The sequence below is a fragment of the Melitaea cinxia genome, chromosome Z (assembly GCF_905220565.1).
Source record: "Melitaea cinxia chromosome Z, ilMelCinx1.1, whole genome shotgun sequence".
Lineage (NCBI taxonomy): Eukaryota > Metazoa > Arthropoda > Insecta > Lepidoptera > Nymphalidae > Melitaea > Melitaea cinxia.
In genome coordinates this window covers 12,758,239-12,774,753 of record NC_059424.1, presented here as the reverse complement: position 1 = coordinate 12,774,753, position 16,515 = coordinate 12,758,239, and the positions used below count along the sequence as shown (strand labels likewise).

General features: G+C 33.0%; 1 protein-coding gene across 1 annotated transcript; it reads right to left on the bottom strand.

The window, feature by feature from the left end:
• Window positions 1-220: 220 nt before the first annotated feature.
• On the bottom strand, window positions 221-14,765 carry LOC123668572 (protein GPR107). Its single transcript, XM_045602304.1, has 12 exons — window positions 14,512-14,765; window positions 14,066-14,173; window positions 11,458-11,618; window positions 8,913-9,043; window positions 8,223-8,317; window positions 7,790-7,894; window positions 7,306-7,589; window positions 5,487-5,604; window positions 3,954-4,084; window positions 3,219-3,360; window positions 2,625-2,776; window positions 221-1,567 (listed from the first exon to the last, which is right to left on the bottom strand). Exons 1-12 carry the CDS (start codon window positions 14,596-14,598, stop codon window positions 1,474-1,476), a joined length of 1,608 nt encoding a protein of 535 aa, XP_045458260.1. The 5' UTR covers window positions 14,599-14,765; the 3' UTR covers window positions 221-1,473.
• Between the last annotated feature and the right edge of the window lie 1,750 nt (window positions 14,766-16,515).

Genomic DNA, 16,515 nt, shown 5'->3' with positions numbered 1-16,515 from the left:
TACGTCTCCAGATGTATGTGGGCGTGGGACATAGGAGATAATCCTTGGGGGCGTTGAGTGTGTGGCGTTTAATTGTCATATTTATTAGAACTATACTCGTACATTCCTAGCAGGTGCAAATTCTCAAAAGTAATATCCAAATTTAATTTTGTTTTATACCCAAAGTATAATCTAAATTCCTTAAAATTAAATTCAAACTTGTCACTATTAAAAAAAAAAGCATATCACAATCAAGTTTATTTTCAAGTGTTGTTGTAGGTTAAATTGTGGAAAAAAATAATGTACTTGACTATTTTTGAAGGCTACCTCCGGATATTGAATGGTACATGCGAAACACAGGTCATATATAAGTACATGCAGTAATAGAAAGCTGATAAAAAAAATAACACATTTGGTATAAGCCTGTTAATTAAAACCGCATGCGTTTTATATAATAGAATCTCATCGGTTTCTTTCATAATCGAAACAGAATAAATACATATCTTCTTAATATACAATACAGGCAGATACTCGTCACGTTGTTTGTCCGCGGTCTCCTTAACTACATAACCAACTTTAATCAAATTTATACACCGTGTGCAGTTTGATCCAACTTGAAAGATAGGCTACATTTTATTTCGATACAAATAATTATTATTTTCACAAAAAAAAAAGTACTAAGTTCGCCAGGCCAGCTTGAATGGTATAAGTTTGTCTTATTGATATGTTTTAGTAGACTCACGCTTTGACCCCGACCTTGTATGAACCAGACCAATTATTAAGTTGTCGCATCTTTTGCCTCAAAAAACAAACTATTACTCTATGCTACAAATATGTAAATCCATCACATGTCACTCACCCGAACAATGGCTTATCAGTTTCGCTTCAGCCATATCATAAGTTAAATGAAAAGCGACGATGATTTTACAACGTTGAAGCTTTAATCAACTAAATTTTGTTAATGTACGATCTATGATTTAGTGGTAATTAAATAATTATTGCATTGTATGGCTTGAAAAATAAAATAGAATACTGATGTGACAACACAGGGGTCTACATTGACCCCGAAAGGAAAGTATATCAAAATTACCGTTGGAATACATATAATATATAAAGAACAGATTTAAAAGATTACCTTAAGCTAAATTAAAGTTTATAACTATAGTCTGACACTCGAAAGTCAAGCTTATAAAAGTTGCTTAATGGATAATTGTACGAACCCTCATTTTATAAGTCCAGTAAGATTGTAAAGTACAGCAATTGCTTGATAGTATGCTATGAACCGATTGTAGTGACACAATAGAGATATTGTACAAGCGATAGGTAATAGTCTGTTTTGTACTTGACGAACAATTTTAATATTTTCGTGATGTGATAATACTTTCGTGACAGTACGAGTGTTAGATTTATAGTCCAAAAATCTAAATTCGACTTAAGTGAGTCAGACTAAGAAGCTATAGCAAGTTACGATACTATGGTACAAAATATTACAATTTAATCGGAATTTGTCTCCTGCATGAGCGGTTGCAAGTCCTCTCTCTTCTTTTCCCTATTGGTCACACCGTCGAGAACGCCGATGTCTGACAACCTGTAAATATAAATTAAAATACTTATACATATTATATTTTCTACTTAATGGTATTTTTTTGTATACAACTAGGTCGACAAACAAGCGTACGGCACACCTGATGATAAGCGATTACCGTAATATATAGACGCCTGCAACACCAGAAGCATATCAAGCGCGTTGCCGACCCTATCCCAAATTACCCCAGGAACTCTGGTTACCTTACTCACTAACAGGAACACAACACTGCATGAAAACAATATTATTTAGCTGTGATCTTCCGTAAGGTCGAAGTACTACCCCAGTCGGGCTGCTCCATATAGAGTGAGAGTTCGATATTTTAAAGCAAAAAGTTGTAAGTAAAGTTGTAGTTGAAGGAGAATTAGTGGTCATTCTCGTGTAATCTCCTAGTAATATTTAAACTCGCCTTTTAGTGAGCTGATCACAAAACAAAAGTCTAGACTTCATGTTAAGCTTATCAAGGTAAGATAAGGTGAGGTTACTGGGACAAGTCACAGCGAATACTTGCTTAAGTTTGCTTAAACTTGCTTAATGTTCCGTTGTAAGATAGCTAGATCTCCTGAACAGATTCAGATATAGATATAGAGCTGCTGCTACAACACGGTGCTGTGTGGCTACGGCACCAAAGAATATAGCCACCCCCTCCCTTCCCGTGGATGTCGTAAGAGGCGACTAAGGGATAGCAAGGTTCCACTACCATCTTGGAACTTAAAAAGCCGACCGATGGCGGGATAACCATCCAACTGCTGGCTTTGAAATACATAGACCATAAACGGGCAGCAGCATCTTCGGTGCGACAAAGCCAGCCCTGCGGTCACCAACCCGCCTGCCCAGCGTGGTGACTATGGGCAAAACACATGAGTTCACGCCATTTTTGGCGCGAACTTGTGGAGGCCTATGTCCAGCAGTGGACTGCAATAGGCTGGAATGATGATGATGATGATGCTACAACACGCTTGCAATGATAATGGTTTTGCAGGCGTCCACAGGCTATGTACACTTTTACCATCACCTGGACCCTACACTTACTAACTAACCTACATAAATAGGTACTTACACTTTAGGCTCGATGTCGTCTCCATGTGTAGGTGTAAAGTAAGGGTTGGCAGCGGCTGGACGGAACTTATAGCCCGTCATCACGAAAAATACGAAGGTAGCCATCTCGCGGAACATCTCGTCTATCCACGAGTATTGGAACGGCACCGTATTCTGTTTGCATTTTGATTCTATTGAAACACTTCATATTAAACAATTGTCGATATATTTTAAATTCAGTATACATCGACGATAGTGGTACTTTTTTAAAAGTATGAACTGTCATTACGGCAACTGTTACGCTAATATTCGTAGCGTGACATTTAGCAAAGTTAAATTAGAAAACAAACTTTGATTTAATATCTTGTACTGAGCTAGGGAACAGCAAGAAAGGTCCTGCACAAAATCGAAATCAGCCCGGATCACCGCTAAATAATACTTCTTTCAAGCAGTGTTGTGTTCCTGTGGTGAGTAAGGTGACCAGAGCTCCTGGGGGGATTTGAGGTAACGTGTTTGCTACGCTTCTGGTGTTGCAAGCGTCCTGAGGCCACTGTAATCGCTTACCACTAAGTGAACCGTTTGTTTGCTGACACAGTTATATAAAAAAAAACCTCACCTCTAATATCGTTATAATGATCCTAGTGAAGTATATGTAACAGAGGATCATCACGTAGAAGTGTCGGAACAGCTTCAGTTTCCGCAGGTTGACAGCCGCCTTGCCGTCTGTGGTCGACGAGTCCTCTAGGTGGTGTATCGACCTGCACATTTTAAATTTTAATAATTGTACCTAGTTTACATATAATGGTACTTTATGTACACATAACAAACGGTCTACCTGTAATTTAAGCCTACATTAGCTAAATATATTATAACTATCCTTACACATTTTAGCGTTTATAATCTTTGAAATGAAATTAATATATTCATTTCGCCATAAGTTTATTATATAAATATAAAATATTTTTTGATAGTTGTCAAGAATTTGTATTTTGAATTTTTCTTTATAATTTATGTTTTACAATTTATTAATTCAATTACGGACGTATATATTTTGCTAAGTGAATATTGTTTTTGATTATATTATTCGATATCGAAGATTCGATATCATTACTTCATCCGTTATCCATCATAGCTCATTCGCTACACAACAAATACATTTTATTAATGTCCACAGTGGACGAGAGATAAGAAAGTCTGGAGGAAAGAAAGACTGGAAGAAAACAAAACTCTCGATACTTTTAAAATTTAAAGTATTTGTACATGACAAAACAAAAAACGCTACAGAATGGCCACGAAACAATCAGGACAAAGACGATACAGCAAAATCGTGTGTGCCGAAACCATAACTTACCAAACAACAGGGAACATGATGGCGCCGCAACAGAGCATGTCCACGAATATGAAGAGTATCCTCCAAGCGTTGTGTTCCGCGGCGCCCTCTTCACTCTCCGCTATTATTATCTCCGCCACATTGGCAACCACCTGCAAGCATATCAAAAGTTTATCAACCGACTTCGAAAAAGGAGGAGTTTCTAAATTGGATTGGATTTCTTTTTTTTTGTGTCTTCTCAAACGAAATATAAATTTGTTGCCTTTTATGCTCGAAGCTCGATTAATATGTTTTTTCTTTCATTTTCATAATTCTGTACCTCTACTAATTCTTAGCAAAAATATTCAATATATTATTAGGTTTGGAAATAATTTTAGCAATATGTTAGCGTTAAATATTTGAACATAAAATTAATTCTATGTTTATGTCTATGGCTTATTAATATTGTTCATTCATTTGCTCTTTGTGTCACTTTACTAAGCTTACAATATTACTCTAATGTCTGTGGTCGGAAGTTCGCCAAATTTTTATTTTACTATATAAGACTGTTCCAAAATAGAATATACACACTAATTATATACCCTCTACCATACGGTACCCTAAAGTTAATAATGTCGAGCAAACATTATTGCAATAAACAAGGAAAGTCGATGCAGCCCATGTCTCAACGTCCGTCCACCCACGAACCGCCGACACAACAATTTCATCAGTCTTATTTTAATTTCTTTATTAATTTTTTACATAAATTTGTCATTCCTAATTCTAATCTCGAATAGGTTTTACCCTCTTAATTTGTAATTGTATTTCAAGTAATAAAGTAATTTTTAAATCATTCTGTTTTTTTTTTTTGTTTTGATTCATCGGCTGCAGTAAACGTAATAGAATAGTTTTTAATAAATATAACTAAAAAAGCACAGTATTAACAAATATTTCTAATCGCAAATACCGCAAAACTAAGTCTACGAGTCATATAAATAATAAACTTGAATCCTAATAACATTAAAACTTTAAATTTGTCTTTAATTATACTGTGATGATACACAAAGCACTACAATATCAACATTATTTATTATTAAATTGTATATTAAATGTTTAAAAATTGTGGAAAGTATGATTTTCCTGTTGATTTACGCTTCAGCCTGTAAAGCCAGCCGCTGGCGGTTGCGGGTTCGATCCCCGCACATGAGAAACATTTGTATTGGCCATACAGGTGTTTGCCGTGGTCTGGGTGTTTATACAGTCCTTGTGGGTCTCCCCACCGTGCTTCGGACAGCACGTTAAGCCGTCGATCCCGGTTGTTATCATGTACGTCTGTTGTTTTAAAACAAATTTATTCTTAAAGAGTTCTAGCTGTATTAAATCCATTGTCATCCATTTATCAAAAAAAAAACTAAAGTGAATGCTATATATCAAATACATTCATCGATACATTCATCGATACATTCATCTTAAGAAATATATTCATCTTATAAGATGAATCTCAAATAAATATGGCACGAGCTGAATTATCCTTTAGTGGTAATTATAAAATTTTCGTAAGATGTAATAACATACCTGTAGAGGAATAACAATCATGAAGATCTTTTTATCGCGGTCAGCCAGGATGTGCTTTATGAAGTTCCAACCAGTTCCCACGAGTACTATAGTCACGAACAACACCGCTCCTTTCAGTCTGAAATAAATTTATTAATTACAGATGTTTTCACAAATATAATTAGAGGCACAATTAACCGTCCACTCATCTAAAATGCGATATTGTTTCCTTATGTTAGATGGCATTTTGATTGCTAGGCGCAACTTTATAAATGGGTATACCTACAATACAACATCAAAACGATCGCACACTCGCTTCGTTTAATTTTGTGATTTTTATTCTACAATGAGTTTCGTCGAAATTTGACATTCCAACTACACATTCTGTAAGAAGAATACACTTTTTTAAAACATTGCCATACCATTCCTTCGATTTAAATCAAGGTGTTAGCGTTCTGTGATTTCATTTAGATAAAATAAAAATGCAACTGGACGCAGCTGGAGCAGCCAGGGCTGTGGCACTTGCGATGTCATATTGGTGGAATACTTGGATATCCACAAACCATTATTTAATATGCTATCCAGCGTTACAGACAAATCGGTTCTTACACAAAAGAGGGTCAAGGAAAGAACGCTGTACATCAGAGAGAGAGATGATCGTTACAACGTCTTGAACGTTTTTCGAAGTCGATTCGCTACATCTTCTGAGGCTCATAAAGACTCGTTTGAGGTACATGACATAAATGTGAGCCTATGAAACTTAAGAAGAAGGTTAACAGAGAGGGACCTGAGAACATTTCGACCAGTTCAAGAGCCAGAACTGACTGTAACTCACAAAGCAGCGAGACTTAGGTTTGCTCAAGAATATTCAAATTGGAATTCGGAACAATGGAAAGCAGCTCTGTCTCTGTATCGAAGAATCAAGAATTGATTCTATGTGAGGTTCTAATTTAGGTCAGCGTGTGTATAGATGACGCGTTGAAAGGTTATCTGAGTGTTTGAAACAGAGTGGGACTAACGATAATGGTCTGGTGTGGTTTTTGTTTCAACAGTGAAGGGTTAATGCACAGAAGTATGCGATAAACTTCTTAGTACCATGTGTCATTCCAATAGTGCCTTTTATCGGCGATATTTTTTTTTAATATACAAAATTAAGTCAATATTCAGCAATTACCATGTCCATCTTGGTATTCTGACCTGAACCAGATCGAACATATATGGGACAACTCTAAAACACAGATCCGTGAAGTCAGTCGTACAGCAGCTCCTACAATCATCAGAGAGCTAAAAACTGCTGCTGTTGAGGAGTGTCAGAACATTCCACAAAGTGACACCAAAGACATAATGGACCGACTTACTAATAAGTTGCAGAGGTTCATTAAAGACATAAAAGAAAATATAAATTATTAAATCGATAAATTACGCACACTATTTTTCAATTAATATTTTACTGATTTTTACTTTTTGCAAGAAAACTACACATTTCATTTTTAAGCCAATGTTATATTATAATTTTGAAAACTGAAAAAAAAAATAGGTAGGTGGCCTCGTTGATTGTGCCTCTGAGTCTATTAATGTTAACTCTTTATTTAATGTTAAAACAGCATTCACATATTTTTATTTATTTTATTTTAAAATTTGTGTAGTATTTTCAATGAAAAGAAAACCCTACAATTACATAATTATATTATATAAATGTTTTAAGAAATCTAATACATTATCATCATCAATAACGATAAACTCGAAAAAGAATTAAATATATATAGTACAGCAATGTAGACTTAAATCTGTTTAATTAGCCCGAAAATAAAATAATATTTTATACAGCTAAAATACTCACAAATGTGTGATATAGTAGAGTATGGCCCAAGCGGTCACATGTTCTCCCCTTGTCTGAATAAAATGGAAGTTGATTCCGTGAAAGGCCAAGGACATTGCCTTCAAGTACACCAACACACACATAATAATGTGTATTCTGTACACTTTGTGTCTACTGGTCTTCAAGATGAACGTCCAGAAACCGGCGCTCAAGAAGAATATTAGAGACATCATACTGTATAAGGCGGGGAGCGGCATCTCTCCGGCTGACAGGAAATTTCCATCGTTGCTCTCATATATTTCGATCTTTGAAACAGTAAAATTGCATTACCTTTCATATTTAATTTATAAGGTTTACATCCAAAATAATTCTTATAGAGTATTAAGGAATAATAATTTCAGAATACACAGGATACGATAAATTTTTATACTATTAGAAAATTTTATGTGATGAAACAATAGTATAGTATTATATTATAGATATAAAATATAAATTAATTATTCACCATAACATTGATGGGCGGCGGGTTCTCGGCGTTCTCGAGGGGACAATTGTGGAAATAAAGGTTATAGAGACCCTCCTCTTTCTCCGATGCCACGTACATCGCAAACTGTGCGAATATACATATATAAATTAATATATAAACAATCTTAGCTTTAGTTTTCTTAGGCTTAAAGCAGCAAATTTTGTGGTGATGAGATATTATTATGTTATTAAAATAATAAATCATGTTGGCAAACAAAAACTATTAGGATTTAAGGCATAAAAGTAGAATACATAATCATTCTCCATTAAAAACCAATTTCATCAAATTTAACATAAATTTTACTTTAGAGTATTAGTACTTGTTAGAAATCCTTTGAACATTATTCCCAATTTCTAAGTTTCCGAATAGTTAGTTTAATTTTAATACACACAACAATTATTTAGAAACTTACACTTGTATTATAATAGTCAAATCCATTACGGGTTTCTTTCGTGATAGGAAGGACAGCGTAGGAGCATTGTGGACCCAATGTATCTTCTGCATCGACTGGAGCTATAAGGGCATACGGAGGATATAATATTTTTATTTTTTAATACAAATTACTACAATTATGAGTTATTTATACAGAACTTTCAAAAGAGGGCAGTTTTTTTTTACATGACTAAGTCGACAAACAAGCGTACGGCCACCTGATGGTCAGCAGATACCACAGCCTAGATACCTGTACAAACTCTCAATAGCAGCCTTCTGGGGTCAATCCTACGTGAGCAGTGTTATTTAGTTGTGATCTTCTGTATAGTTGAGATACTTCCTTATTGGCTGCTCCAGATTTTGAGCAGGATGATTCCTGCTGTTCCCTACCTTAATATATTAATTTATAATGCATCATTACTTTTCTATGTTAATAAAGCAAGCTTGACTTTATAATATGTACAACTAAATGACAGATTTATATAGTTTGTCTTGTTTTGTAAAAAATAGTTTATTTACAAACAAATGTTTTTATTAAGAGATTGATTGTGGAAAGGAGGATTTGAGTAGTTTTGTACATTACATCCTAAAATATCAAGTAGTTAGACATTTACCAATATTTAAAGCAACTGATATTATATATGATAGATTATAGAAAATAAAATATTACCATCAAGCGATCGTCTACGTCTGTTCACAAACATATATTGTGACTGCCTCTTAGTCCTGTCTATTGGAATCATTGAACGGTTTTGGTACAAATGAAGTGCTGTTACTTCACCCTCACAAGTTATGTTTAATCTGAAAAAACATATACTTCAATTAATGCTTTTATGCAGAAATCTTCAATACATAAAAAAAAGTTAACACAACTATATCCATTTCAATTTTATTCCTTATGAAAGTAGCAAGTAAATTTAAGTAATTAATAGTCCTTTAAATAAAAAATTCTAGATTCTTCTGAATTGAATTAAATGCTTGCTGCCACTGCTGATATACATTTACTGCTTTTTTATTATCTTGTATTTTATTCATACTTAATTTTGTTGTAAATGCAAAAGTAATTGTATCTGTCATGTCTTCACTATAAACCGCTAAAGCAATTTTGATGATTTATAATAGTTATAATGGACATCGACAAAGAACATAGAACCTTTGTTTCATAAATAAAACTTAAAGAACCCTCTCATTTTAGGTTTAACTATCCTTTAAATTTATAAATACATATAAATAACCTACACTTTATATAAAAAAAGAATATCAGTATTTTAAAAATAGCATCTAACAAGACATTAGGAGTACTAAGAAGACTGTAAGAGACATATCAGTTAATAAAAATAACTAGTGGTCGCTTAGTGGTCGAAATTCGACCATAATTTAACCACAGACTTTAATAATAAACAAAATAGTAGGTACATGCGTGCGTGTGTCAAATACATGGTATTGTGTGTAATGTTTTTTTATATTGATTTAATGTATTTTTTATGCTTAATTTTCAAAAAAATATTAGCATTCTGCACTCCTTCTCTATATAAACTATAAGTGAGTGAAATTTCATACTCCTCCGTCCGCGCAATTTTCGTAAAAAGGGGTACAAAGTGTTTGCTTCACGTATTAATATATAGATTATACATTATAATGGGTACAAAGGGTAAAGCAATGCTTTTGAATCTATACTAATATTATAAAGCTGAAGAGTTTGTTTGTTTGTTTGTTTGAACGCGCTAATCTCAGAAACTACTGGTCCGATTTGAAAAATTCTTTTACTGTTAGATAGCCTATTTATCGAGGAAGGTTATAGGCTATATTTCATCACGCTCAAACCAAAAAGAGCGAAGCACTATAATAATGGATAATGATATATAATGGATAATGATAAAGGAATAATGTTTTAAAATCGGGGGTTCTTTTTTCTTTTTGAGAGCTTCCGCTGCGTGCGCTGTGAAAACAGTTAAAGTTTCGCTAAAATCATGTATGACAGAATTGATCCTCTTTAAAAGTTCTAAAAAAAAGTCCGCGACAGCATATATTTATCTTTTAAGGTTGGCTCACTATAACCTTTTTTATGCTAACCAAGTTTGTTTCAAAATAATGCATTATTTGCGAACATGTTTTTATAGATATGATATTAATCCTTATCTAAATAAATACGTTATTCATCACAAGTATTTAATTTGAAACTAAATAGCATTTTACAAAATTCGATTTCAATGAGTATCCCAGGAGATATCGCAGTTTTTAAATAAGATCGCAGCAAAATAATGATCAAGTATTGCGGGCGCCTCTGTTCCACGCAGATGAAGTCGCGCGCAGAAGCTAGTTAGATAATAAAACTTTATTTAACAGCTTTAATATTTGCAATAAATTTCACTCAGCTATAATTTTTAAATGATAAATTCGCAAGCAAAGTTAGCTATTGCAGTTTTCTATGTCCTAAATAATCATAATCTCTATCAATACATTTTGATAACTTAAGCATAGGTAAATTAAAATAAATAAGCATATTGATAAGCAATGCTAGTTCTATTGGAATTTAGCAATAAAAAATTAAAATATCAATATGTATATTCTTTGAATTAAAATATGCAGTAAAATCATGTGAAAAATAGTTTACAAAGGGTAAATGCAATAATTTTCAAAAGCAAACATCAAATGTTAAAATATCAATAATAGAGCAGATATTTCGCAATGCTATGATTCAAACTAGTAAATATTACTTTTTGAGATGTATCTACAGCACTTAAGTCTACACCAGCAATTGATAATGACCCTACTTCTAACTCCAGGTCTGTGAGTTAGATTCTCTCTCCTATAAGTTTGCACATATGTCATCTGCTACCTATAATTTTGCCTACCTTAGAAGCAGACAACTTTGTGTATATGTTAAGCATATTAAAAATACTAATGGTTTTTATAAAATATTACCCTAAATATTTTTGTTTTGTTGCTAAGCATCTATAAAGTAATTGGTACTATTACAATACAGCATATGAAGTCAGATTATATTTTATTTCAGAATTTAACGATCAATAAATAGCTCGCTAAGAATTAGTCTACAACATTGACCGTTTATAGATTACATAAACATGCTGCAAAGTAAAATTGCAGAGATATAGCATTGACGATAATTATTTACTTTTGACGAGTATGAGTAGCAAAATTGCAATAGTTGTAAAGTTTCTGTAAAAAAATATAATTAAACATATAGCCAATACCTTAAATTTTTAAAATCCATTTTCAAGAAAACAATAGCAGGGTGATGTGGTGAAAGGAGTGTGCTACTCTTCTCCACTCCTTTTAGTATACATGTGTCTGAGTGCACTTCCAAATATGGATTGATTGCATCATTTACTGTTCGATCCAGGGTAAAGCCATACTACAACATACATTTATAATTTAAGCATTTAATAATAAAATGATGCCCAGCCTTTTGTCTTGTACAGTTAAAAAATTCTAGGACAAAAATAAGTCATACACACATTTGAAAATTTTTAGCCAACTTCCATATTTTGTATAAGTACAAATATGGTAAATTCTCAAAGATTAATATTAAGTGGGTATTCTGGTCTAGACTGTGATTAAAAAATTAAAACATTTTTGCTATACATTTTTTAATGATTTTTATTGGTACATATTCGAAGAATATAAAAAAAAAGAAAAAAAAAACTCGACGATTACAGGTCGATGGAGTGGGGGCTAAAAAACGGTGCTCCCTGGTTGACATGATTCCAACCCTTATAGTGATCTAAAACAAACAAATTTAAAAAATCTTCATTAGTAAAGATGTCGATATCAGAGTGACCTTAGTCATAGAAAAAAAAAACAAAAATTCACAAAATGGCGTAGACTTAAAAAAAATTTACTACCCCCTTTTTTGACCTTTTCGAATTTTATAAAAATATATAAATTAAAATTTTCCAAAATCCGAGGCAGGAGCGATAGAGAGATGTATAAAAAAGGTTTTTATCAAATTTCAAAGGAATCCACAAAGTAGAACTTGAGATATCATGACAACCACCTCAAAAAAAGTATAAGATTTTAGATTAACATGGCTACTTCTATTACTAAGACGATTCAAAAACGGGGTGGTGACCATTTTTTTTATTTTCGTTTTGCGGAGCTCCATATTTCGACATTGACTGCGAATGTTTTGTTCACGAGATTGAAATTTGCGGGTAGATTTTGACGGCTTTACCAATGTCCATACCGCACTACCTCCTTTCTCATACGTTTGCTGCGTAAGCACTGATCACCACTACTATTGTCAGTTTCACCCCTACCATTGTCCCTTGCTTTACGCACTTTCGACACTCGATCCCGTGTTTTACAGAAGAAACTCACCGTATCGATTCGCGAATTGTTTTTATCGCTCTTCAAGGCTTTGCATAACCTAATCACCGGATTCCACACCCTCGAAAATTGAAACCCATCTTTTGAAATTACTATATTTAGTCATTTTAATGGCTTCTCGTACCAGTCGGGGTATGCGAGTATCTGAGCATTATGAAATTCAATCTAATGGTTTGGTCTGGCTTCCAGAAGATGTTCCCCGGGTTGGCTGATTTCTTGGTGTCGTTGTTTTCACCACCTTGATGTGTTCGTTAACATTACAAGATATCACATCACAACTACATGAAGAGAGTCTTTACCGCATTTTTGTTCAGGACTCTAGCTATCTTATCTGTCACTCCTTTAATATATGGCATAAATACTGGTTGTCTTTCAAGCCTGTACTGTTGCTGTAACTTTTTATCCTTTGTAGTTGTGTTTTGCACGTTATATCCATTCAGCTGTAGGAATCTGCTCCGCAAAATGAATAAAAAAACATGGTAAAAATCCTGTTTTTGAAATATTCTATCAAAAAAATAGTTTTGAGAAAAACGCGTTTGCAGTTTCAGAAACAATTTCAGTAGAATAACTCGGATATTAATATTTAATACTCACTTTAGATTAAGCGGTGATCCCTCATCCATACATTGGGCGTTCTTTTTTTCCATAATTAATGTCTTGAGAAGTTCTTTCTGCTAACCGATTTGTTCTGCCTTCTTTGGAAGCAAAAGCAAAGCTAGCTAGTGTCTCTTTTAATGGTATATTATTTTGACGAAAATCCTTTCTTCTTCCTATCTGGACGATCACAGGTTCCCCGTGTTTTCTTTTTCTATCCATTTTCATGCAAATACGATCAACTCCAAAATATATTATTACACAAGTATTCACAGAGCACGTGTCTACTTCGTTTCAAGACTTTTTTTTATTTAAGTGATATATCCCCAGGCTTATAATGCCCGTGTTTTTTTTTTTTTTTTTTTGTTTAAACATACATAGGTACTTTACTGAACTGAACAGAATAATAAACGATGAACAATTTCTACACTATGATCATCAAAATGTACACTTTCAGTTAATATAGGAGTATAAAGTTAATATACAATTAACATATAGAATAAATAAAGGTTTTTGTGGAATACAAAAGAATTTCTGGAAATAATGAGTCCTCAAGCCGTCTGGCAACATCTAACGTTCATTTTGTGATTCGCTCCACTCAGCCGGCTTAGAAGCCACTTCACAAAATCCGCTGTATCTTCGAAAATAATTCGAATTTTGAAAAATCCCGTTAATTATGCCGTTCCAGTTGTATTTTTAAAGATTGAAACTTTGAAAATATGCAAAAAAAAATGATTTTTTTCAAATTTTTAGACCAGAATTCCCTCTTAATTTGTAAAATTACAAAAATATGTAATTTTTTTTGAATCAAGCAAAATGTCCTTAGTAGAAAAATATGACTGAAATGAGCGTTTTTACATTTAACAAGCTAATAAATACCTCGCCAACTGGCCCGGAAGGTAACATGAAATTTATCATATGTACTTCTAGAATACCCCCCTGAAAGAATCCAAATGTTGTGAGGTCTACATAGTGTCGTTCATCATCCTGAAATAAAATTTAATATTAAAAAGTACCTATGACACATTATATGACAATTATGTGAATTTATGACAAAACTTTTTTTCATGAAGTTTTAGTGCCAAAAATAATCCAATTTACTTTAATGATAATGAAAAAAATACTTTCACATTGTTTCATATGTGCGCAATTTATTATATTGTTAAAATTATTAAAGGTAACAATATTGAAATATTTACATAACGAAATAACATTTTAAAACAACTTCTCGCGGCAGTATGTAAAATATTGTGGTAACAAATATGTAATGACTCAATAATTTCACATATACAAACTAAAAATAGGAAATGTTAAGAAATATTCACCGTAAGAGGCAGTTTGTGTATTCTTGAAGTAACAGTCGGTACAATTAAAAGGATCGCTAATAAAGATTTTGCCACAATCGAAGTCATATTTCATGACTCCACAACACGATCAATAAGTCAATGTTTAAAACTCTATAGAAAATAAACTTCAGCTTTATAACATTGGATTTTCATAAAAACAAGGGTAGAAAAATTATTACAATATTACAAGTGATTAGAACTTTACAATAGAGATTTAGATTAAAATCACAACTTTCAATCAAAAGTCACGGGTCACAGATAACAAGATCTAATTGTCAAATACATATCTTAATTAATAGTTGATAAAATAAATGAAAACTAGCTAAACCCGTGCAATTAATTCGCAGTTTGTACTAAATAAGTATAATAATTATCACTTTACAAAATTACAAAAAAGTGAAAGAAAAAAATGTAAGTTAATAAAAACCTATAAATCAACGATGGTACGGTATCTCTAAACCAACGTTTTATTTAGAGTTATTAAAGTCAATGCTGTTGCATGAAGCTTAGAAGTTCCATGGTCATCAACAGCATGGAATTATTATGTACTACGAAACAATATAAATAGTAACATATAAAACATAGTAATTCCATGGTCAACAGTATGTACCTTAGAGCAACACGGAGGGGAGTAGCCATGCACAGGCGTTCGCCTCTGTCAAGGCATAAGTCCAGGTGGTCCTACGCGTACAATAAAACTAGTTGCAGCCGCACAGATCACTAGACTAAATCTAGTTGCATGTTTGAATCAACGTCCTTCAAAAAATGTCGAATTGTTCTGTTTTCTGCTGCAAAAAGAGATCTGCCACGTAACTTTACTAAATGATGGCGTTAACTTTCATATGTAAGTATTTTTAAGTTATATATTTCGGGTGAGTTTTTTTTTAGGTATCTTTTATCATTTTTATTGTTAAATAATATAATACGCCTAGGTTCAACAATTAAAAAAGCAGTTTGAAACGTGAAATCGGTAGAAAATTTTGGATATTCGATACAAACGATAGTTTTACATGATAACGTCATAAAAAAACATTGAATTGAATTATTATTACTGAATTATTATTATTTTCTATAATACAAAGAAGGAGCTAATTGGAAATTACAATTTTTTTGATAAATCTCTGAGCTCTGACGTCACGCGAGAAGAGAGATAAATGTATCACAAGCCAACGCCTTACGTATGTAACCTACTAAAAGGTTACTTTACTTAGTAAGGTACGAAATGTAATAGTAACAAACATCAATCGCTATTCGGACCTAATCGTACACTATAACAGTACTATCAACTATATAATTTATGTTACATGAACTACGTTCACCGCGGTCCGACGAGTATGTATTGTACGTCTATGGGTCCGAGTATTACACTGTCCGACTTTTCGAGATGATGTTATTCGTACGACGTTCGTTAGCTCTAAAATGAAACAGAGCTATACAGTAAAACGATACGAACGAACGACTAATGTTGAATTTGTTAAGACCGTACGAGTTACATCGCGTAGCGCATTCTATTCATTTCGTGTAAACTAATTCTTAATAAAAAAAAATTTTGTTATAGTTTTTTTTAGCTTAGGTAAGTAAAAATTGATAATTTTACTGATTTAATAAACCTTTTAAATACAGTTATTTCACAATCGTATCTTTAGTGACAGAAGACAAAAAAATATATATCAAAATGGTGTAAAAAAAAAGTATTTCGTGTACACTGTTTTGTAGCCAGGTACTATTTATTATCATTGGGTCAAAAAATCTGGGTACTAATAAGTACTAATAAGGTGTACTAGTACATTTTTAGAAATGTACGAATAGAGTGCGTACCTGACAACGCCCGATTAAGCCCAAGACTACCCGATAATGCCTCTTTGGTGCCTCTCTATCGCTTGTTCCGTGCTCTCGCTTGCACGTTCAGACTCAGGTAGAACGTGAAACTTTTTTGTGAATGCAGCCGGTGTTCATCAATTTATAAGATGTTATCACGTTAAA